Here is a 25,358-nt window from a genome sequence, read left to right as displayed (position 1 = left end):
CTTTGTGATGTGGCTTGTGCACTGCAAAGGAAATTCCCAGCCAGTCCACATAGGACTTGAAGTCACCGCTGATGAATACTGACTTCCTTCTCCACTTTCCCAAACTCCACTTGGGACCAATCCCAGCAGGGATTGCTTTTAGCACCAAATTTTAGGAACAATAAACACAAGCCCCACTTGCCAAAGAGCAATCAGGATCATATTTTCAGGCTCCCAATTGTTCTCTTGCAGTCATATCTTTATCTACGATACACCTGATGTTGTATATAAGAGCTTTTCAATCTGTGTGTCACTCCCCACACTCCTCCCAGGGCTGGAAAGGGGTTAGTTTAATGTTCGATTTGCTAGTAAAACTGAATTACTGTGTCGCGAAACGATGCATGTCTAAAAAGTGTGTCACCAACATGAAATGTTTGGAAAACACTATTGTATATGATGTCAGAGGTGGGTCTGCCTTAGAAGGAAACAGCCACGTGGACCTAACTGCTGGGCCTAATTAGACTCACAGGTCAAAGGTTCATCACTGCTGGTTTGGAGCATGTACTGAGAATTCTAGGTATTTAAAATGCTGCTTAACAGTTAACCTGTTAACAGTTAAACTTTACTAGGCTCTTTCCCAAATCACAGGTGGTTCAGAAACAACTTAATTCAAAGCTGCCTGAGCAGTTCTTAACTCTGACCTGAGGGTCAAAGGAGCCCTTCTACAAAGAAACTCTTAAAATAAGGAATTATTTGTTTTGGAGCGGGTCTAATTGCATTTAGCAAATAACACTAGCAAGGCACTATGTAGCTTCAAATCATCTGAGGCCTTTTAATACATGATACAAATATGTCAGATATATATATAATTCCAGATACCATGTGTAATGTAGTGAATTCTCAAGAAAGAGAAGCTGGTGACCTAGATGCCAATAAAGTAATGTGGGATGTTAGTCTAGCACTGCAGCTAGCCTGCAGTCAGTGCAAGGAAAGTCATTATCCTTAAGCAATAATTGTTAGGAACTGGTTTGGCAACTATATTAACTTGGAGGAGAAGAGGTCTGTGAAAGTTATTATGGAGGTCTTTTCCAGCCAGAATGCTGCTCACTAACATGAAATGTTCATGAACGATGAACTTTCATTTGAACCAAAAATTGTAGCCGTAGATAACAAAAAATAGTTCTTTGTGAAAAAGGGCTCAACGAAAAGGGTTCTGGTATAATAGTTTTCTTGTACGATGGTCTGTCATTTCAGAAAAAAAATGCTACCAACTTGCTTGCAGAATGTATGTCTGGGCATAGCATTTTTTTGTTGTATGTTTGGCAATAAAGTGATGTTTGTGTTCTATATGTTAAACATATTAAAGACTCAATCAGTGACCAACATCTTCCGTACAGCATAGCCTAGGGGGAAAAGTGAACTTTTTGCTGTAGCTGAGTTATGCCTTCTCAATATCCGTCAACCTACACTGTGCAGACGTTCATCTCAAACACATTTTTAATGCTGTTAACCTCCTTGGGCACTTCACCAAAGACACCAAGAAAGCCCATCCTCTAGGAGATCAGTTCCTATAGAGATGTGAAGCACAAGGTGCAAAAAAGCGACATTTTTCAAATCGGCCTAAATAGAAAGCCTTGTAGTTTCTTACGTTATAAAAGAGAAACAATTAATATTGTGTACCCTAAATTTTCCAATGTGCAGTTTGTAGTATAATTAACTTTGTTTTTTAAAGATTGCAGGAGGTCAATCTTTTGCAGCCCTCTTTTACACAGTAATGTATAATTACCTTCAAAATTTTCTGCCCTTTCCATTTAAAAAATCATGTCTTGTTAGACTTGAAAGGTGCAGCTGTGGAGTCCTTTCAGAACTATTTTACAGAATAGAATAGTAACAGTTTTATTTGTTTGGCTATAAGCCATAACAAAGATAAAAGATACTCAGAGCTGAGCCACAAATTTGACTCCTAATTTCCTGGTTGCCAACACAAATAGAGAAATAAGGAAGGTAACACAATTTTCCTTGTCCGACAGCAAAAGACAGTAGTTGGGGATAATGGTGGACTTGTTAAGTTGTGTGGTGACAGATGTTTGACCTACCTACCGTATTTTTCACTCTATAAGACACACCAGACCACAAGACGCACCTAGTTTTTGGAGGAGGAAAACAAGAAAAAAATTATTCTGAATCTCAGAAGCCAGAACAGCAAGAGGAACCACTGCACAGTGAAAGCAGCAATCCCTCTTGCTGTTCTGGCTTCTGGAATAGTTGTGCAGCCTGCATTCACTCCATAAGACGCACACACATTTCCCCTTACTTTTTAGGAGGGAAAAAGTGAGTCTTATAGAGCAAAAAATACGGTAATTCCTTCCTCCAACCAGCAATCCCAGTAGCACAGGAATTCAAAAATTAGCCCCATGGCACATGACTATTTATAGTCACAGCCACCTTTAGAAAAACTAGTGCCACTTAGTATTATTCTAATGTTGCTGTGATGGCTGCTTAGATAAATATTTGTAGATATATTACTGTGGTCAGCAGAAGGAACCAGAGGAACTGCTTGCCCCATCCCTGAGAACCTGTAGCCATTGTTGGACTACAGCTCCCATCATCCCTAACCATTGGCAATGCCGGGCGATGCTGATGAGAGATGGAGTTCAGCCCAACCAGAGGAACCCTGTGCTTTTGATGGCTTAGGGCAGTGGTGGCAAACCTTTTAGAGACCAAGTGCCCAAACTGCAACCCAAAACCCACTTATTTATCGCAAAGTGCCAACACGGCAATTTAACCTGAATACTGAGGTTTTAGTTTAGAAAAAATCAAATCATATATTAGGGTTAATGTAACCCTTTCCATTGATATATAATTTTATGGTGTAACTCAGTGCTTTTTTCTATTAAAAGTGTTTAGGGATACTCTCATTTTGACTCAAGAAAATCACTCTCGGGGAAAATAAATACAGTTCTAATTGGGGAAATTAAATACAGTGAATTTCTTCTCCCATTAAATTCACAAAATGTTTAGGGGTTTGCATCCCCCTGTGTCCTCACAGAAAAAAAGCACTGGTATTAGTCCCAAAAAAGTAGTATTATGAGCCATCAAACCTTGGAAATACACTTTTTCCAGAAGGTGCACTGGAGGGCTTGTACTAAGAGCCACTAAGAGCTTCGGGGGGAGGGGGGAATTGTTCTGAGTTGAGCTTGGGGGGGGGGGATTCCATAAAATCGTTCAACACCATCACAGACTTACACCAATTGTCTCCACCACAACGGCAGCCAGTTGAAAACAGCACTTGGCACAGCCACCAATCACATGCACAGGCGACGCAGGGAATCTCCTGCTTGTGCCTTTCAGGAGCCCAAAGAAGCCAGAGAGTACCATCCGCCTAGTCCATGGGTAGGCAAACTAAGGCCCGGGGGGCAGATCCGGCCCAATCGCCTTCTAAATCCAGCATGCGGACAGTCTGGGAATCAGCGTGTTTTTACATGAGTAGAATGTGTGCTTTTATTTAAAATGCATCTCTGGGTTATCTGTGGGGCATAGGAATTTATTCATTCCCCCCCCCCCAAAAAAAAGATATAGTCCGGCCCTCCACAAGGTCTGAGGGACAGTGGACCGGCCCCCTGCTGAAAAAGTTTGCTGACCCCTGGCCTAGTCCCTTTGTGTGTGCGCTCTCTCTCGCTCTCTCACCCATAGACCTGTTGCTTCCCTGCTCCAATCCCCCCCTTCCATGCTCTACGGAGCGTTTCCCACCCATAATGGCATGGGGGGGAGAGAAGCCACCCACTTCGCAAACACCCAGCAACGGTCCTGTTTTGATGATTACGCGCGTGGCCACAGAGAGGGCTCTGAGTGCCCTCGCTGGCACACATGCCATAGATTCGCTACCACTGGCTTACGCTTGACCCCACTGCAGTGTCTTCTAGCATCTAAAGTTCTTATGCTTTGTGAAGCAGATCTTCTTAGGAGCTGGGGGAGTTAATAGTGTGTGAATTGCAAAGGTATGTAGGTGGAGGAGTGATAACTTCAAGTTGCAGTAGAGCTCAGCCCAGAATTAAAGCCTTATGATGTATAAATATTGATGAATTTGTGAGATTAGTTTTTAAATATTAATGGCCCATTGTTTGCAAGCAATATTATAGTCAGCTTCTTGAGTGTCAGGCTTCGGTGTCACTCTTCAACCTTGCCATCAAACAGATGATGATTAGCTTATTAGCGCCTAGCATTTACTAAGCGCTGAGCAATAAAACCTAGGGTAATAGACTATTCCTTTCCTATGGCTTACAAGGAAAGGAAATTTTGTTTCGAAACAAACACAGATATGAATTTAGTTCATCATCTTACCCCAAGCTATACATTAATAAATTATAATTAAAATAATTCCTGACATTTATATCTAGCATTCAGGATGTTCAAAGTGTTTCGCATATGTTGTTCCCGTAATCCTTTCAACAGCCCTGCGAGGCATGTCTATATTTTCATCCCTGTTTTGTAGGTGTGAAGCTGAGCCTCATAAAAGGTGGGCTGTCCTGAGGCCGCCTGCTGAATTGGTATCAAATGAACTGGGGTTTTTCCTTCATTCCCAATGCATTGTGCATTTCGTTATACTAATAATGCATTTTTTTCTAATTTAAACACAGGACATAGGTATGCTGATGGCTTGTGTCCAACTAAGTCCCACTGAGCAGACTCTTCAAGATCAATGGACTTAAGTTAGAATCCCTTGATTTAAATAGGTCTACTCTGAGTATGTCTTATTCAGATAGAACCCCTGTGCATTTTAGTGCAGATTAAAGAACTTGCTTGACAGTTTCCTTTTTAAAGTTTTTGTAGTTTAAGCCCTCTCTCTGAAGATCAGCGCTCACTTTTGTTTTGGGTCTGTTTGGCTAGAAATTATCACATTCAAGTATCAATCACCCAGCTGAAACTTGATTTATTTTCTGAAGTGAAGGGGGATTAGGCAGAGTTTCAGCTTTTAAACAGAGCTTCTTGCAGTTTGGGAAAGGCTTCCTAAGTGTCAAACTAAATATTTGAGGGAAATCAATTATTTGCAGAACCGAGATTCATTCAGATGTTCCTGTGAGCAAGGAAGGCATACCATCATCCAGGACAAATTCCAAAGTAAACGTAACACTGCTAGTTTAAACAACAACGGGCAGAACAACAAACGAGCCCTGTGGCACCTTCACAGTGTTATTGTGGCATCAGGGCTGCCATTCAAGCTTTTAGACCTCCGGCCTATACTGTGCTATCACTGCATTCAAAGCGCTTTGCAGAACGAATTGCTGTCGAATAAAATTCCACCGCCCCAAGGAGTGTGCTGCTTAATTCAGATTACAGAAGACTACAATGAGCAGCTTCTATAAGCATCTGTCATTCTCCTCTATTGCTAGAATTCTCCCATTGGTGCTTGAATAGCAGGGGACCAGCAAAGAAACCTGAAAAAGATTTGAATTATTATTATTATTAGGTTTCCTAAACTATATTTTTGGCTGCAGTTTTCCTGTACTATTAGGAGAATTCTCTTCAGACTTTCTTTTCCTAACTAGTTAGGAAGCGGTGTCTATAATGTTTCAGAGAGACATGACTAATCACTGTTAAATTCTGTAACATATTAACCCCGTGGCTCTGTCCGACAAGCATGAAAGGGCCGCAAGAGCATATCTCTGTCCTTAGCTCTGGGATCATTTTTCTTCTTGATTCATTGCTTTTTATGTCCAGTTTCAAACTAGATTCCACAACCAATGCCTTATCACGGAGTTTTTGTTCTTTGCTAGCAATTTTTAACCCTCCTTGGCAGTCTGGCCTTTCACCTTCTGCTGAGCCAGCATCTTCGTTAGACCTTCTGGGCTTACACAGTTTAGTAATGCCATTATTATTTAGCGCCGTTCTAGGTCCTTGAACTTATGATCTGCAGTAATAGTGCGAGCTGCTTACAAGTTGTTTGCAGCAGCTTTACCAATATAGTTATGATAAATACGTTTTCAGCAGCATGTAAGATACAATCATTTCATGGAGCAGAAGGCTCATTCTCATTAGGGAGTCCCCTCTCTTTTGTACTTGAGAGGCAGCGCTTGAAAGGAATGCTTACAGGAGGCAGAATGTTCCCTAGAAAAGGAAAGGGAGAACATTCCCTAGGGCCAGGGATCCAGTTTCAGACAGGGTCCAAAATAGCTGCGTAGAATGCATCAGGGGTGGGTACCTTATGCAGCCCAAAGTTGCACATTCTTGGGGGGGGGGGCATAAACCAGCAGTGAGCATGACCAGAGGAAAAAGTGGGCGGAGCACTGAATGTGAATTTTACCTTTGTACAGTAGGCTAGTTTTTGTTATTATTTATTTACAGTGGTACCTCGGGTTAAGCACTTAATTCGTTCCGGAGGTCCGTTCTTAACCTGAAACTGTTCTTAACCTGAGGTACCCATTTAGCTAATGGGGCCTCCTGCTGCTGCCGCGCCGCCAGAGCACGATTTCTGTTCTCATCCTGAAGCAAAGTTCTTAACCCAAGGTACTATTTCTAGGTTAGCAGTCTGTAACCTGAAGCGTATGTAACCTGAAGCGTATGTAACCCAAGGTACCACTGTATTATGTTTATATCCCATCTTTTTCCTCCAAGGAGGCCAAGGTGGTGTACATGGTTCTCTTCCTCCCCATTTTGTCCTCACAGCAACCCAGTGGTGTAGGTTAGGTTGGGAGAATGTGAGTGGCCCATGGTCACCCAGAAAGTTTCATGGCTGTGTGGGGATTTCAACTTTGGTCTCCCAGGTCCTAGTCCAACACCGTAACCCAGTGGGCCTCAAACCTTTTGTTCTTATTCTATCAGAATAAAAAATTGCTTGCACCACTCCAAATTTTTTATTTGTAAGAAATACGTTGGGAAACAAAAAGTGGTACCTCTGGTTACGTACTTAATTCGTTCTGGAGGTCCGTTCTTAACCTGAAACTGTTCTTAACCTGTAGCACCACTTTAGCTAATGGGGCCTCCCACTGCTGCTGCGCCGCCGCGCGATTTCTGTTCTCATCCTGAAGCAAAGTTCTTAAACCGAGGTACTATTTATGGATTAGCAAAGTCTGTAACCTGAAGCGTATGTAACCTGAAGCATATGTAACCCAAGGTACCACTGTATTCCTACCAGTGGTTGATCTGTAACATAGAACACAACTATTTTATCATACGATCATGGGACATCCAGAAAATATAAAACAATGCAGCTCCATAGGAGCTTGAATCGTTCCCAAAATATAATTATAAACAAGCCTCTTACATATATATACCTTAACTACAAACTCAATGAGAGGTGTGAGCTTGCTTTTACTGGGTAATCTCATTTATATTAAGTATAACTTGAGACAAACAAACTCTAATCTCGCCATCACCTCAAAGAAGCCTTTTTCTTTTCTGATCTTTCGTATTTCTCAGCGTTGAAAATCCCTGTTCGCAACAATATGCCATGGAGAACTGTAGAAGAATAGCCAGTTCTCTTGAAGAGAGGTGTGGATACTCTTTCTGGTTGTATATTCCCCCCCCCCAAAAAAAAGATACAGTAGTGCAGAACTTTCCAAACTTTTCATGTTGGTGACACACTTTTTAGCCATGCATCATTTCACAACACAGTAATTCAGTTTTACTAGCAAACCAGAGGTTGAAACTAACCCCTTTCCTGCCCTGGGAGAAGCGTGGGGAGCGTTTGCGCAACATACCTACATACTGCAGCTGACACACTAACGTGTCGTGACACACTATTTGGAAAGCTCTGTCGTGCTGTGCTGAGCTGAGCTGAAATGTTTAAATATTTCTTTGATTGTCCTTGAATCTTCCTGGCACGTTCGCCATCCTGTCCCCCCACACCAGTGTGGTGTACCACAACCTTTGAGAACCACTGCTACACTACTCTGGCTGACTTCTGCACACACTCTCTCTCACACACTTCTCCCTGTCTCTCCTCTATCCAAGAAAGCAAGAGTCATTAACTGACTTCAAGGACACATTACACTGCAGGGGTCAGCAACCTTTTTCAGCCGTGGGCTGGTCCACTGTCCGTCAGACCATGTGGTAGGCCGGACCATATTTTTTTTGGGGGGGGGGGATGAACGAATTCCTATGCCTCACAAATAACCCAGAGATGCATTTTAAATAAAAGGACACATTCTACTCATGTAAAAACACGCTGATTCCCAGACCGTCCATGGGCCGGATTCAGAAGGCTATTGGGCCGCTTCTGGCCCCTGGGCCTTAGGTTGCCTACCCCTGCATTACAGCCTGCCAAAAACTCTCAACAAGGGTGTGAAGCAAGCTTGGGGAGGCTGTGTGGCCTTGAGAAAGGACCACAGAGAAAGGCCTGGCGGGGTGCTTTTGGCCCCTTGGCCTGAGGTTTCCTACTTCCGGAATACATTTTTCAGGCAAGAATAATACTTTCCAACATAAAAAAGCTTATAGTTGTGCCAGCATCCCTTGATTAAATAAAAGGCATAATCTTAACCATGTGCACTTTTGCTTGAATTAATATGGCATCTATATTACGAACTGCTGCCAAGCGTGAGGAGTTCTAGGAAGCGAATAGTGATGGAGTTTTGAGAATAGTATGTGGGTGGAAGGGATAACAGGCTAATACTGGAAGGCGAAGCTAGAGAGATGGGGGGGGGGGAGTGACAACTGTCAGCCAGGGGAGGGAGGAATACTTGACTGGGAAAGCAGCAAATGTTCGTAAATCGGAAAAGAGAGTAGGATGAAGGTTGCAAGGCCAAAGTGAGGGGGAGTGAAGAAAGCATAACGTGATGAGTCTGCAGACTCATGACTGAAAAAAGAAACAAGTTGCATCCCCTTTCAAGGAGGAGTGCCTCTGTAGAAGAAAAATGGAGCCTTGTACTACCATCAGAAGATGGGGGTACAAAAAAAGAGAGGGGGGAATGTGACTGGCTTCTCTCCTCCATTTTTTTCTTCTAATAAAAAAATCATTCCTCTAAAGGGGATGTAGAAGAAAGCTGGTTCAGCCACAGTATACAATGTTCAAGCTCAATGGTCCAATTTGCAAAACATCTGCACAAATGAGATTGTGCAGATGGAAACTCTTCCTCTTCCTGACACCTTCCTCTTGTTTCCTCTTCCAGTCAGCCCATCTCACGAACTCACTTGCTTCCATTTGCCTTTGGCTTTGTAAGTTTAAGTAATTACCACAGTGGCCCCAGGTCCTGCGCCCTTGTCAGAGGAAATCACCTTTCCAGGTATCTTTGCAAAGGTACTGAGTCACTCTTAGCTTTCTTTCCTTAGTATGCCTGAACCTGCTATTTTCTTTTAAAATAAAACAAACCAGGGTCTCTCTTGTTTTTGTTTGCAGTTTTCTCAATAAATTAGACAATTTTTACATCTGTGACTTCACTTTGATCAACAGTGCCAGAACTGTGGAACTTGAAAGGGGGAAGTGAAAATTTGCACAGCTGTTTTCCTTTTCATAATCACAGCCGTTCCGATCTGCATAACAATGAGAGCCAGCCTGGCATATTTGGCAGCCCACTCCAGTGACCTCTGTGGGAGGTGGTGGAGCAGAAGCAAATCACAAAACATGGTGGAAGAGCTCATTTGAATGTGCTCGGGAGATGAGAGGCATTTTCTTTCCCTTAGCTGAGCCACAAGGGTGGCTGTTCAGTGTGTTCCAACCTCTGTGCAACTTGCTCTTTTATTTTAGACCAGTCAGGTTTTTGGATATTTGACTGGAGAAGGTGATAACAGTAGAACAAAGGAGAGAAGTTGCAAATGATTTCTCGTTGGCTGGAGCGGGCTATCAGTGACTAATTATCTATGATCTGCCTCCACAGTTGGAGGCAGCAATGCTTCTGAATACCAGTTGCTGGGAACCACAGAAGGAGAGAGGGCTCTTGTGCTCAGATCCTCCTTGAGGGCTTCCTACGGGCATCTGGTTGGCCACTGTGAAAACAGGCTGCTGGACTAGATGGGACATTGGCCTGATCCAGCAGTTTCTTCTTGGGTTTTTATGTAATGGTTTTGTCAAGCATTACCGTTTCCTGATTCTTCATCCGCACCTCTTTCCAAACAATAACACTACCGTTTGGATGTCCAGCCATGTTTGTTTGTTTTTCTGTCATTCTTCGCTTAAATTGTATATAGCAACCTTTCTGCATCACTTATGCATGGTGGGGCATGTATGAGTGAAGGAACTCCCCTGTGAAAGAATTGGGTGTTTGTCGGAAAGAACTCTGGTAAATGAGCAGTTTGTCTGGTCAAGTAACTCAGCTTGTTTCATAATGACAGTATGAAGTCAAGCCGTAGTATTTAAAAATCAGTTTAAAAATATAGTATGGAAATCAGTCTTCCCCATTTGTGTCACCTGTCAGGTTCATCATCAAGTCAACAAAAGCACTGAGGTGAATTAGGCATGTCGGCCGTGCAGTCTGTGTGGGGCTTGAGCCACCTGCAACTTGGGGCTTCTAGAACAGAGAAAAGAAAGGAACAAAATGGTGCTAAGAGCAGCAGTTCTGAAATGCTGGCTATTATCCTGCCTGTGAATTGCTAGTATTTACTATGAATTGTTGCTGCATTTGAGGCCACAGTGTGCAACGCTTGAAAATGAGGGGATGGATTTCTGTAAAGAAGATGGAGGCCTGCAGAAGTAGTGTCCAGTGGAGAATTGAACATGATCTTAGTTTAGGTTTTGAATCTAATTAGAACTCTGCCATTTATTAATTATCCTTCAGCTTTTTGACAAGCAAACTATGAATGACTTGGCAGTACAAAGAAATCGATAAGCGCTCAGTACATTAGTGCTTTCCTTGAGTTGCTCCATTTGTTTATTTTTTAGATTTTGCCTCAGTTGCTGGCTGTTCCTGCATGCATATTTTTCAGTGACAGAGGCTTGTCATTCTAAACAAATTACTCCTATTTCCAGCCACTAAAACCCAAGAAGTTCACATATTAAATAGAGCAAGGAACAACTGATTTCTTTCCTAATCTAAAGGTACGAAATGTGTGGTGGGCTGTAAATTGAAACTAGACTTTCTTCTAACACCTGAATTTGAATCCTCTAATAGAAATGTAAATTAGGAGCCTTTCTTGCACAGGTGGCACCCTAGTACCACGATGAATAACCTAGTCTAACATGCATCCCCCAAACCTCCACACATGAGTCCTGCTCCACAGTTTGGGTGAGCTGTAGAAATCTTAAGGGGAAAGATGGAGATCCAGTTGGAGACCAGGTGGCCTGCCTTACCTTCCCCGATACAGGATCCTGAGCCTTCCAAATTATTTATCATACTCTAAAGTCTGTGGCTCTTGCTTTCCCCATAGTGCAGATCCAAGAGGGAAACATCACAGTTAAAATGCACTCCAGTGTCTTTAAAATTCACACTTTTGTCCTAACGTTTACCTCCTACTACTGTGGTCAATATTATTGATTTTGTTCTGCCACTGCATTTGCTTAATCACTCTGAATGTCAGAAAATCATATTAAAAAACCGGAATGACTCCGTGGGATGCTTTTATTCTGCTGCCTATACCCAAGATTCACTGCTCATGTTCTGGTGGCGATTTCAGATATTTCGGCATTGTTTGATGCATCTATTGTGCACTGAATGCTTTTGATTGAAATTCCTATTATTGCTGAGATTCCTCCATCTTCCCTAGCTAAACATTGTACTGCTTCTTTGAGGAGTTAAGAATGAGCTGTTGTACCAGTGAACGTGGAATAGCAGGTGGTGGGAAAAGCCCTTGTGGACTGACCATCGCTCGGTCAAAGGTCCCAATTTCCATGTCCGGCATCTCCCATTAAAAGGAAAAAGTAACAGATAGGAAAGATCTCCATCCCCGAACTGCTGCTTATGTGGACAATTTGTATGCAGGGGAGGCTGGTCCAATAGGGCATATGGGGCACAGCCCCATCTCTTACTTACATCCTGTCGAGAGGGTGTCACTGCCCGTCAGCTTCCTTCTCCTTAGTCTCAGTGTTGCCCTTGTAGAGCTTGGCAGTGGGGAGCAAGGTGGGGGCAAAACTAGAGTCAGTTGGCTCTGCCTGTCATTGGATCTGGCTCCACTTACAATTTAGGCTCCCTGCCTTTCACCCTACCAGCCCCAATGGGCACCAGCCACCATTGGATGGACAGATAATTTGACCTGGCATAAGGCAGAAAATTCTATGTTCCCCTGAGAAGTCATGACAAGTGACATGATCTCTGCTGCTCCTGTGCACTGTGCTCAAACCATACAAGTTTAAGTGAGACTGATTCCTTGGATCTGTGAGTGTTTTACATTTCCCAGTTCTTTTTGTAACACTTTCATCAGCAATTGAGGCTTAAACTCCTGTTGTTGTTGTTGTTGCTGCTGCTGCTGCTGTTGCTGCTGCTGCTACAATAAGACTCCCTCTTCAAGCACTTGGTAACACTGTTCTCTTTTGTTGAAGTAATGTTTCATTGTCAGTGTGGTGGGTATAATTGCAATTTTCACCTGGCACAAGTATCTGAAGTCAATAAAACTGGGCACACGGCCATGCTAGGATACGAAACAAAGTCTCAGAATATGAATTAAAGATGGCAAACTTCATTGCCCCTTGTTCCTTTCGACACTTGCATAAATTGTCAACTCTGTCAATCAGTCCTAATCCCCAGATCAACACACTGAAGGAAGACATACATTCCAAACAGGCAGCTCACTACTGCTGACTCTATTCTCAAGAAATATGCTTACATAGTTCTACATATGAGAGTTGAATATTTAGATATTACAGTGTGAGTTTCATTTAAATATAAATGGCCTAGAGGCAATGGAAAGTGAAAACGCTGCTGGCATGATGCAGAGGTGGTCTCTCCATAATCGCTTGGGGAAGTTGTAGAGCCAACACAGGGATTGTTATGCATGCAATTTTTGGTTTGTCAGTGACACTCTTTAGAACCATCATATAGAAATTATAGTGGCTGCTATTGTATTTAAGCCTGTCCTATGTGGAAATAAACTTACCCTTGAAGTTAAACCATCAGCCCTGTTCGGGAAAGTTTTTCATTAAAAACAGCCCTGTTCAGGGAAGTTTTTAATGTGTGACATTTTAATGTATTTTTAATCTTTGTTGGAAGCCGCCCAGAGTGGCTGGGGAAGCCCAGCCAGATAGGCAGGGTACAAATAAATTATTATTATTATTATTATTATTATTATTATTATTATTATTATTATTATTGAACAACCACATGGTTTCATTCATGTGAATAGTGTCACCGAGTGCAGTAATAGTACTGGAATACTTGGGGTTGTAAGATCAACTCAGGGTAAGCACACTGAATTTAATTAGTCACAGCCATAATTTTCAAATAGATCTGCTCTGAATAGGACTAATATTGGATACAAACATGTTACATGTACAATTTTGTGCTGAGTAAGTTTGCTGCTGCAGACCAAGATGAAGAGGAGAACCATTATTCTAGTTCATCCTGAAAATAAAGTGGAAATTCTCAGCAGCTTTTAAGCACCGGAAGATCAGAAAGTCAACCATTAGATGTGTGAAAAGTTCTGACAATTCCACTTTACCGTTACATGTGCTCCCACCTTATCTGTCCAAAAGTGTATCTTGCCTCACAGGAATACAAAGATGGTTTTGACTAAGGAAAGGAGTGCAGAGGGTGCATTAAGGTGTGATAAGTCATGCCTTAATTGCAGTGACAAAACTCTGCCTTCAAGCTCCCATCTATCACAAAAGCTGTGTGATTTATTGTATTGTAATTTACATCTCCTGTATCTTACTGCTTCATTTAAGGCCCTTGATTTAAATGCTGGAGCATGTCTTGGAGCACACAAAACATAGAAAGAATGCCATCATTATAACCATAGCAAAATGAAATGATGGGTCAAGGTGGTATATTCATCACAAACATGCCTCCAGATTTATTTTATAAACAAAGTTAAGGACTAAGCGCCAGAGGTGGGTGTGGTGGGTAATCTGTAGCTCTCCTGATTTTGTTGGACTTCAACCCCAGGTGGTCATTGGTTGATGGCAGTTACTATTATTTATATCCCACCTTTTAGCCAGAGCCAAGACTCAAATGGGCTCACAAAAATTAAAACAAATACCAATGGAACAAACATAGCTAAAAACATATAAAAAGTTATGGTTAAAAAGTAATTAAACTATCTATGGAGTTCAAACTATGTAAAAAAACAACAACATCTAGAATAAAAAGAATGGGAAAAAGTGCAGCACACTATTAAAAGCCCTTTCCTTAAAAGCAGTCAGTTTCCAAATCCTGCTGGAATAAAAAAGATCTTCACCTGCCAGTGGAAGGACAAAAGGGGAGAGCCAGTCTAGCCCTTCTAGGAAGGGAGTTCCAAAGTCTGGGGGCAGCCACCAAGAAGTCCCTCTTCCGCATTCCCACCAAGCATGTCTGAGTGTGGTGGGACTGAGAGAAAGGTCTCCTCCCCTGAAGATCTCAGAGCCCAGGTAGGTTTGTACAGAAGAATACAGTCCTTCAGAGACCCTAGAATCATAACATGGTGGAGTTGGAAGGGCTGAGGGTCATCTAGTCCAACCTTCTGTAATGAAGGATTCTCAACTAGATCATACATGACAGATTGCTATTCAACCTCTGTTTAAAAAACATACAAGGAAGGAGAGTCTACCATCTCTTCTGGGTGTCCACTTTCAAACAGCTCTTGCCATCAGGAACATTCTTCCTGCTACTTCATCTCCCTTGAATCCATTAATTTGAGTCCTAGCCTTTGAAGCAGGAAGAAACAAGCTTGCTCCATCCTCCATGTGACAGCTCTTTAGATATTTTAAGATATCTCCACTCAGTCTCCTCTTTACCAGGCTAAATATACCCAGTTCCACCAACCATTCCTCATAAGGTTTGCTTTCTGCTCTAGGAAGGCATCACCCAAGTCATCTGATTTGGAGATCTATAGCAGACACGCACAGTATGGTCAATGTTGTTTCCCTCTCCTACAATTTTACCCATATACTCTCAATCTGTCATTACACTGCTAGTCACTGTTCACAGTAGTGAGCCATACAGACCAATGGTCTGACTCAGCAACAGGCAGCTTCCTGATTCCTAGACCTATCTGCAAGGTAATGTATGTGAGGTGCTTGGAACTCTCCAAAGTATTATATCAATGCTAAATGTTTCTGCTGTTAAAAGGTATTAATGGATTTTAGGGCTCAAATATGGATAAAGAGCACCTAATCCTATGACTCTAAACCAAAAATGTTTTGCTTAGAAGGCCTTAAGCAATGTATTCATTGTGTCATCTTTTCAATTGCATTCCAGCGGGACAACTGAGTCAATCAGCACATTTTTCCCTCCAGCTCCCATATAATGTGCTAGGCTTGGGACGCAGCGCTAATTTTCTTGATCACTTGTATGTGGGCATTCCTCGCCCATTAGGTGAAAAGGTATGTTGGGACCCCAGTTCACATATAATTGTATTGATATCAATGTGCATTTGGTTTCATACCTTGCTCAATATCACGTTGGCTTCTTCTTAAAAGGGTGGGATGGTGAGAATGTGTTGATGTGGGCTTCAGCCAGAGAATTGTGGTTTCCATGGGTGACCTACAGGTTAAAATGACCAGGTAAACAGGCCCAGTGGAATCCCAGTCGACCTTTTCCCTGCAGCATGGGCATTTTTGTTGTTTAAAGTCCTTTGAGACCTTGGAAAGGCGTTCTCAACCTGGAATACCTTTAACATTATGGTTGTACCTAAGCCTGATTGGGACCCAAAGGGCGTGGGTTTACATCTATTTTGGCCTCCACCCACAGGACATTCATACAGTTGTGAATCCTGATCAGACAGGGTCTATCCCAGGCTGCCATTTTACGAACCTGATCCACTGTTTACTTAATTATTTTTATGATAGCAAAAGGCAGGGTTCCCTCTAGCATTATTATCCCTTGATACATACATACATACATACACACACATACATACATACATACATACATACATACTGAAATGGCACTTATTTACTCTTAAGTTTTGTAAACTTATTTACTCTTAAGTTTTGAAAATGTATCAGGTCAAAATTGTTTGGTCTTTGAAAGTGGAAAGGAACCAAACAGTCTTTTGGAAATGTCATTCCAGCCAGTTTTCTAAGATAATGAGAATGTTGAGATTTTGCTTTGACTACACTGAGTGCTTTCATTTTTTCCTCTTCCAGTCCATAAGGAAACAGGAATGGACAGCCATCATCCCAAACTCCCAGCTGATCGTCATTCCATATCCTCACTACTCCCCTCGAAGGTAATGCCACTGATTTAAATCCTGTCATATGAGTTGCAATGGTTGTTGACTTTAAGGATATTGAGCCTATGCTGCGGTTGGAGCCAGACCGTTTCATTTTCTCACAGAAATCCTGGTATACTCAAAAATCTAACTACTTTCCTCGTTCACACAGCACATAGCTAAACTATAGAACTCGCTCACACAGGAGACAGTGATGGCCACCAAATTGAGGGGGGGGCAGAGGCTATCGGTGGCTACTAGCCACAAAGACTATGTCCTACCTGCACTCTCAGAGGCATCATACCTCTGAATGCCAGTTTCTGCGATATGCAAGCAGGCAAATGTTGTACTTGTGTGCAGGCTTCCCATGGACATCTGCACAGGCACCATGAGAACAGGGTGCTGGACCAGATGGGCCTGATCCTGCAAGTGCCTCTTATGTCCTGAGTTGCAGAGAGAATATACAAAGCTTTGGCTGTGCCCCAGAAGCAGAGTATAATTCTATAAACATAGCGCCATATTGCTTGGACTAAAATGAGACAAAGTCTTTAGAGCAATTTAATAAGAGTGTTGGTAGTGATGATGGTGAAGCCTCTGGCTGTGATTGGCTGAGCCAAAGAAGCAGGGACTTGTCGCCATTGGCTCGAGCTGTTTAGAAATGAAAGAACAGAGCGATGAGCATGGGATTGGGACTCTTAAGAGATTTAGGCAATGACAGGCTAAGAAAGCCCCCCGGCTATTGGGAAATTAGGTTTGGTGTGGGAAAGGTCCTGAGAAATGAGGGAAAGAACAGAAGGTTTATGGAGCGAGTCTGAGAGGATTATGCAGAGAAGCAAAACTTGCATAGAGAATAGGCAGATTGAAGCTGTAGGGACAAATGGGTGACAAAGACAACAGAGAGAAATAATTCCTGTCCAAAGAATGAGCAAAGCTGAAAATGGGCATGAGCTATGGACATGAGGTACTCACTTTCACATACTGGCTGACTGCAGGTTTCTGGAAACTTAGGCAAGCCTTATTGGATGGAAGTTGTGCAATTGCAACCTCTCAGAAGATGTTCCCTGTGGGTTGTGTTAACTGGCAGGGTTTTTTTAAAAAAAAGAAAGAAAGATTCCAAAGAATTGACCATAGATGTATAATTCCATAAAATGTGTCTTCATAAAATGTGTTCTGTCTGGGGTTTTTGGTTTTTGTTTTCTTTGTCAAGTAGCAAATGTAATTGTGGAGACAATGGCTTCCTAGGAAGTTTGGTTCTAATCAAATATACATTCTCTGTGTCCAGTGAAGTGCAAAAAGATTTCTATTCAGATTTCCAGCACATGCTGTGTGTTGCCATGGCTCTTTGAATTCTGTTGTAATTAGGGGCACGAAACTTGCTTAGCAGAGGATTTCCACAATGAAATCCCCTTGAAATAAAGTCCCATTTGTATGAAAGTAATTGGCTTTCCTTCCCAGCTGCCCTTATATTTGGCCTACTAGGAACCCCCTTGACATATAGTAAAGTTAAAAATGTGCCGTAGGTAGTGTTTATTTACTTATTTATTTACTTATGCACTGCTTTTCCAATGTGTTCCTCATGGCTTCCCACAGTTGCACAGAAAAACAAAAAATAAAATAAAAATAAAACTACAATCAACAAATCAATAAAATAACTAAAAGCTACATAGATAAATGTGTATGGTTTATAATTTGGTGATTTTATCTCTGTAGTTGTGCTCTTATTGTGATGACCAGTGCAAGGAAATTTCAGTTTACCTTAAAATAAAAGAAAGAATTTTTTATTTTATTTTTTGCATCAGTCACCAACCATTGCAATTTATATGCAGAATACATCTCATTGAATGTATGCAATATATTTGTGTAACTATGTTGATATTAAAGCTCCACTCTTGGATAGAAACTATTTTTCTTTAACCACAAACAATTGGTTGTAACCTGAGGTATCGAACAGGCTGTAAACAGCAACTCACCTGTTCACCTGTAACAAAGACCCATTGCTTCCAGATGCCCAGGAAAAGACCATTTCCTTTTAATCCACACTTGGGCAGCATGGATAAATATGGGACAGGAGGGCAAGCAAAAGATTTTACAAGTCAGTAACTTTTGTGGCACTTATTTACAGGCTGATAAACTTGAATTTCTAGGCTGATAAATTGGTGTCCATCTCTCCCTTTCAGAAAAGCAAAATCACTTGAATTACTACACTCTTTTTACTTCTTTTATGATGGTGATATATGTATATACTTATACCATTGGTTCATATATCCAGGGACCCAGAGAAAAACTATATGAGAATAGGACCATTTTAAAACTAAAAGCTATAGAGACCTACCCTTTCCTTAATAATTAATCACATTTTGTGATTATCTTCTCTGTTTGTAAACTAAACAGTTTGTAAACTTTCTCTAAATCTCGTGGGTGATATGCAAATGTGCCTGTCCACTACAGCATATTTTTGCTTTTGCGAAAATCTCTTCCCCCTTCAGCCCCCCATGTTCCCCCCATATCTACTCCAAAGTGTTGGGGGAGGACTCTTGATCAGATTTGGGGTGGCTGAGGGATGGGGAAATGAGAGAAGGAAGGGGAACTTGCTTGTGCAGCACGGGATACCATTCCATATATCCACATTTGACATCACAGGCCATTTGAGATAAAAAGAGACTACATTGTGCTATTAAAAGCAATCAGAAGCAGCTTGCATAAAACAAGGAACCGCCACCCTTTTCCCCTAGGGATTTCTGGAGAGGAAATCACTTATTACGTTCTTCCATACATATGCAACCTCCCTCTGTTCCCCCCTCCCCCAATCTTTCCAACTACCTCTACTATGAAAAAAGTCGGAAAACTACTAAAACTAAACCAGGGTGTTGGTTCAGTTATTGTTTTTTCCAAAGGTGTTTGCCTTGAAATCCATTGGCAAATATTAACTCATTGCCCTGTTGGCAGCACTGATTCCTTCTGCTTCCCAGTGCCCACTAAGATGGAAGAAACTTACCTAATAGAACAAATTCTTCCTGCCATCAGATGTACAGGTGATCGAGACAAACTGACCAGCCATCACACTTGTAAGAAGGCAGAATGAAATGATTGCCCCTCATGGAGATATATCCTACCCCTAATTTGCATGTCAAGCGTGATGGCCATTTCACTGATGTTCAGGCAACCAGATTTCTCTGGAGTTGTGAACTGGATCTTTAATTATCTTTCTGTGCAGATTAGGGGGGGTTGAGACTGTCTTGGTGTACAGTAAGCTCACTGTAGACACACTCTATATATAAAAGCATAGAACTGCAGAATTGGAAGGAACTCAAAGGGTCATTTAGTCCCAGCCCCTGCCATGCACCTTCTACCTAGGCAAGCAAGAAGGATTATCAAATTCAGTGATACAATCAGGTCAAGAAAAGACACTTGCAAAGCAGGTCTGGTGTGTCCTGGGAAGAGCCCAAAGGGCCAGATAGAGAGACCAGGATGGCCACATTTGGCCCACAGGCCTGAGGTTCCCAAACCCTTCTAGATTCCATCAGTAACCAATCACTACGAAAAGGTGGAAGGTAAGGTTGGAGCAGATTTTAATGTTCATTCTCCACCCAGTCAACACCTTGTCATGTATTGCAGGGGGAAGAAAAGCAAATTACTCCTAGAACTAACATACTGTAGGTAGGAAGACTGACATATTCAGATACACTTCCCAAAATGCTTACCAAATATGTTGAAATATTATAGATATCATGCTATTGATCACCATGTGAAGTACCCCGAAGCGTTCAGTTAACTCTGTAATCCAGTTCAAGCTCCATTGAATCCAGATGCAATAAATGTCACAAGAGCGACTGTTACAATAATGTCTCATTTAGTCAAAGCAACACAGTGGGCTGTGCTATTGCTCCTTTTAACCAGCATCGAGTAAATTCTGGTGCTGATATTTTAGGAGCTGTTGGATAGTACTACTTCTTCCTACAATTGAGTTTTTAGTCATTTATCTCTTATTTTCTCCTTGTGTTTTCTGAAAGAATGCTCTCTCAAATTTATGCCTCTTATAAAATGCACATTGATTTTAGTTTTCAGTCAGTTTCAAGATTTATTGATTGCAGTGGCTGACCTCAGTGGCCAATAAATCTTTATTGTAATCCTAAAACAAAACTATGCTTGTTTGTTAGAGAGATCACAGCTTTATTAATCTTTGAAATAAAGCAGCAGCACTTGAAAAAGTGAAAAGAGAATGCAGTTTTGCTTTATACTAATGTAATCACATGGTAGTTGAGAGATATTAAACAAAGGAGAATGTATTCTGCCACCTGCTTACTCCAAAGCAATCATCGATCTTTCCACAGATATGTGGTTCAGCTTCGTGTTCTAGTTTTTGAAATGGCCTGTGTGCCTTTGGAAGGAGAGATCGGAAAATATTTTTATGGGAAAAGTTCATTATATGTTGTTTTAAAAAACAGTGAGCATTGAAATGCAGTACTAAGGGATCCGGAAAGTCATTTTCAAGCTAGATTTAATTAATGTAACCATCTCCTATCATAATTTATACTTGACAAGCTTGTGACCTTTTCGTATGGCTTGTCTAGAAAAGCTTCTGTAAATCTTCCATTTTAGTAAAATGGTTTGTTATTCTAATTTGCCTTTGCTTTTTGTTGTTGTTGTTGTATTCTTGTTTTTAATTTTTTTCAGTTGTGACAGTTGGGTTTTTGTTGTTGTTTTGATTTTCACCAGTCTAACAGATGTAGTAAAATATTGGATTTAGACCATAGTATTCATTGTGCCCCAGTAGGATTTTTATATAGTAGTTGAGTTAATTTGCATCCCAAAGCAGAATTTTACCCTTAGAATATAGTTTTGTCTGAGGAATAGAAGTGTATAGTGAGACTTTGCCCTGTGCACCCACAAATGAGAGTGCAGAGGGGGTCATTGTCCTCCAGTTTTTCTTGGAACTACACTGCATCCTTACTAGGCACTTCAGGTTGTTCACCCCATGCATATTATGTGGTGTCGTGGATGCTGAAACGTTGGTGGCTTGCCACTCAGTGTGCATTGACTCTGTGTTCAGCCCAAAGTAGGAGGAAACAGGAATGCTTCAAGGGAGATTAGTCAGATTACGCCATTTACAAGGCATCTGAAGTTAGATCAAGGAAGCCCCAAGTCATTCTGTAAACACAGGCATCCCCCCCAAAATGCTGCATTTTGCCTTTTTTTAAAAAAAAAGTGATCACTGATTTTTTTTAAAAAAGTTGTCCTTGTGGGGAAACCATTGCACCTATTATTCTGAAAGTATTCATCCCCTGAGAAGGGAGAACCATTATACTGAGTTCTAAGACTTTTTTAATTTTTTTTTAAAAAAACAAAACTTAAAAGCTTGCTGCACAAAATCCTTCAGTGAAACTGTCTGCAATTTGGCAGGCTTAATCCACCCTGGAGGAGCGCCTTTATCTGCAAATTTTGTCCACTTTCGGGGGGAAAAGGGGGGAAATGCAGCCATTTTTAGATTTCCCATTGTAATCAGTCAGGGGGAGGGAACAGTGTTTCAGATCTGAATAACAGGTTGACTCAGAAACACATGGGGTTGTAGCCCATTAAAATCTACTCAGAGGAGACCCGTGGGTATTAGTAGACTTCAGTTATGTCATGCCAATTAATTTCAGTGGGTCTGTTCTGCATAGAACTAACAGTAGATGCAAGCCATAGAGCGGATTCAAAACAGGTGAGTTGGCTTCCCTTGGCCAGAGATACAAATTAAATATTTTGGCTGGCACACATCCCTAGTAAATACCTTTCATAAAATAAGCCCCTAGAATGGAATTGAATGGAATGCACGATTTTGCAAAATGCTTTAGATGAAGCCTTGTGCTTGGACCCCTGGGGAGTGTTTCACCTTATCGTAAAGAGTATGCTGGCAATTAACTCTAGAGCCATACTTTTTTCAATCCTAATACTTCTTTTCTTCAAGCAGACCTAAGGATTACAGAAGCACATAGTTTGTACCCGCTCCATCATTGGTTGATTGCACCCCCCACCATCCAAAAACAAGAGAGGGATCAATTACAAAAACGGGAGCAGGGGTTGGAGAATGTATTTTAAATGATCTCCTGACGGGTATATTATGATTGTGTTGTTTTCTGCATGCCTGAGTTGGAACCACACTCCACAAATGGGACAGTTAAGAGTTCATTTTGCTGAAACACATTAACTCAGATCGATATGAAACCGTTGCCTGGGCTGTGAGAAAAGAGCAAAATGACACATGATGGGCTAAATGCCGCCTTGTGGCTTTGAATTGACATCCTGTTTATGAACTTCCAATAATCAATGGAGCCATTTGCAAAGCACGCCACAAGAACACTTGAAGTTATTTTGTGTTTCGGTACCCCAAAGATAATTGAAGAATTCTTATGTATATTATTTTCCTGAAATAAGGGTTTCAGGTTTCCAAACTCCATATGCCGTTTTAGTCCTAGCTGAGAAAGGAAAACCTTTCGATGTTAGCATACTTTGAGTGTGATGCATTTGTAAGCTTATAAACTCAGAACATAGCAATATCATCTGAAAAGTGACTTTGGTAAAGATGATGGAAAGGGTTGCCTTTGCTCTGTTTTGGTATATTTTGCCAATAATTCTTCTCTGCTAAAGCCTTTGAAGGAAGCTTTATTGCAGTGTAGTTTCCTGTATTTAATAGAACCCCGTTAAAAACATGAGCTGGAGAAATACACCTACCAGTTTTCCCCAATTTGTACTGCTTCATATCATGGGTGTAGTTCCTTCCTGAAACATGTGGCCTTTCATACTCAGAGACTAATGTGCAGTAGATTATCTTCTCTCACTGCTGCTGCCTCCTGCTTCCTAAATCCTTCCTTTTCTCTGCGCATTGTCTCTGCTTCCAAAAGCGAACATCAACTTTGCAGTGAGTCAACACATCAAACGACAAGTCAAAATGTTACTCTGACACGACAAACGTGCCCTGGCTGGGGAGCAGGGAGATGATCTTAACTCATTGCTTTACATCCCATAGAGCTCCAAATCAAATAGGCCCGAAGTCAGGCAGCTTTTTATCATTCTGCTTTCCATAATCTCTGTGGAACATCTTGCCATCAGTCCTGAAAGTAAACTGATGTTTTCTTGGATTCTCCTTTATACCCACAGCTGGAGTGCCAAGCTGTACCTAACCCCAAGTAACATTGTATTGCTGACGGCTATTGCCCTAATTGGGGTCTGTGTCTTCATCCTGGCAATAATCGGCATACTTCACTGGCAAGAGAAGGTAAGCTTAATTTGTTACGAGTGTTTGTCTTCCTCGCATCAAGTTCAGACAATACAACATTGCAAACCAAACTCTGCATCATCCTTTTTTTAATTAAGCCTTTCACTTTGGGAAAAGTTGCCATTTTCAGCATGATGATTTTGAGTCATTTCTTCAATAAACAACGGGGAAAATAATGCATGTTAAAGTATTCAGAAGGTCCCAGAATTAGACTCCTATTATAAATATATTGAGTAACAAGATTGAGAAAAACGTCTGCTTGAGACCTTGAGAAGCCATTGCTAGTCAGAATGGATAGTGGGTTACCCCCGGCCCCAAATCAAGCTTGGCCCTCCACCTTAATGATGGGATGGGGGCAGGTATTGCAGCTAGCTATCCATCCCAGTCTTTCTGAGCAAGTCATATGGGGAGGATTAGATCTGCCCCTCCATACTGGCCTTAGCTGGTGGATGAATGCCATGTTCCTTTAATAAAGTTGTGGCCTACTTATTCCCGTGCATTCGTGTCTTCCTCTTTCTTTCTTTCTTTCTTTCTTTCTTTCTTTCTTTCTTTCAGCAATACAATATGTCACTTGAAATTGCAGGTGGGGTCACATTTTTGAATTCTCATCAATATTAAAAACAACCCTGTAAGTAGAAAGCTAGCACAGCTGGACTAGAAACTCCCTCCCCAATGAGCTAGGTTTTTTTAAGTGGAGTTACTTTCCATAAGTAAGGGACACGGGTGGCACTGTGGGTTAAACCACAGAGCCTAGGACTTGCCGATCAGAAGGTCGGCGGTTCGAATCCCCACAACAGGGTGAGCTCCCGTTGTTCAGTCCCTGCTCCTGCCAACCTAGCAGTTCAAAAGCACGTCAAAGTGCAAGTAGATAAATAGGTACCGCTCCAGCGGGAAGGTAAACGGCGTTTCCGTGTGCTGCTCTGGTTCGCCAGAAGCGGCTTTGTCATGCTGGCCACATGACCCAGAAGCTGTACACCGGCTCCCTCGGCCAATAAAGCGAGATGAGCACCGCAACCCCAGAGTCGGTCACGACTGCACCTAATGGTCAGGGGTCCCTTTACCTTTACCTTACTTTCCATAAGTATCTGCCCTCTGCATTCTGAAGAGGTACTATCCCTTCCTCCCATCACATTTTGCTATATGTGGCCTCAGTACACAAGTCAAAAAGTGCCTTCGTTCGTTAAGCTTTGTTTCTGTGGCTGTGGCTTTGGATGTCTTGCTCTGCCTGTGGTTTAACTGAAAGATACTTGAGGCACGTTGTGACTCTGTCAATGAATGAAATTTAACCCATGCTTTCATTATTTTCAGTCAGGCTGTAATACAAAGGGATTTCTTCCCTCTTGTGTTTAAGAAACCCTTGCTGACTTTTTATTGACATGCTTCAAACCGTGATATTTTACCATGAGCAAAACTGACTGTTTTTCTCTATAGAAATGCATTGATCCGGAGAAGCCATTTGGGAGGCTTCTTTTCATACTACAAAAGGAAACTGTGTCCCAATTTCCCATATAGCTCTCCATTCACAGCAAACAGTTGAGCCAGCAGGGTAGCCAATAAGTGCTGCCGCCTAGCCAAGCTGTAATCATAACTGTCAAAATTACCGCATTTTAGACTCACGGCGGCTTGTCATTGGCATTCATGAAACAAAAGAGCAAGAGCTAAATGTTTAGAAAGGTTTTGCACGGCGCCTGGAAATTAGTAAGCCTATTGTCATAAACCCTTCCAAAGCGTTAACACCAAATGCCAAAGGCAGGAGGTACAGAAACAACCATGAAGTTAGATATTCAGGGTGGCACTCAACTCAGCAAACAGAACCAAGTTAGCAACAACTGCGCTTTTACTGAGCGGGGATATCTCTCACCTCTAAAGTATGAAATGCTTGCTGACTCCTCACACACCTCCAGCTTTATCAGGG

The 25,358-nt window shown here is 41.7% G+C and overlaps 1 protein-coding gene across 1 annotated transcript in view; it reads left to right on the top strand.

The window, feature by feature from the left end:
- ITFG1 (integrin alpha FG-GAP repeat containing 1) overlaps positions 1 to 25,358 on the top strand; it is a gene marked incomplete at its 5' end in the record, with an annotated part of 112,292 nt that overhangs the window by 84,031 nt on the left and 2,903 nt on the right. Inside the window, 3 exons of the mRNA XM_081870245.1 lie at positions 15,234 to 15,358; positions 16,124 to 16,206; positions 23,326 to 23,443. Coding sequence (XP_081726371.1) covers positions 15,234 to 15,358; positions 16,124 to 16,206; positions 23,326 to 23,443 — 326 coding nt within the window. The remainder of the gene's footprint in view (positions 1 to 15,233; positions 15,359 to 16,123; positions 16,207 to 23,325; positions 23,444 to 25,358) is intronic.

The sequence above is a fragment of the Podarcis erhardii genome (assembly GCF_964252035.2).
Source record: "Podarcis erhardii genome assembly, chromosome: 7".
NCBI lineage: Eukaryota > Metazoa > Chordata > Lepidosauria > Squamata > Lacertidae > Podarcis > Podarcis erhardii.
This window is presented reverse-complemented; position numbering and strand designations above follow the sequence as displayed.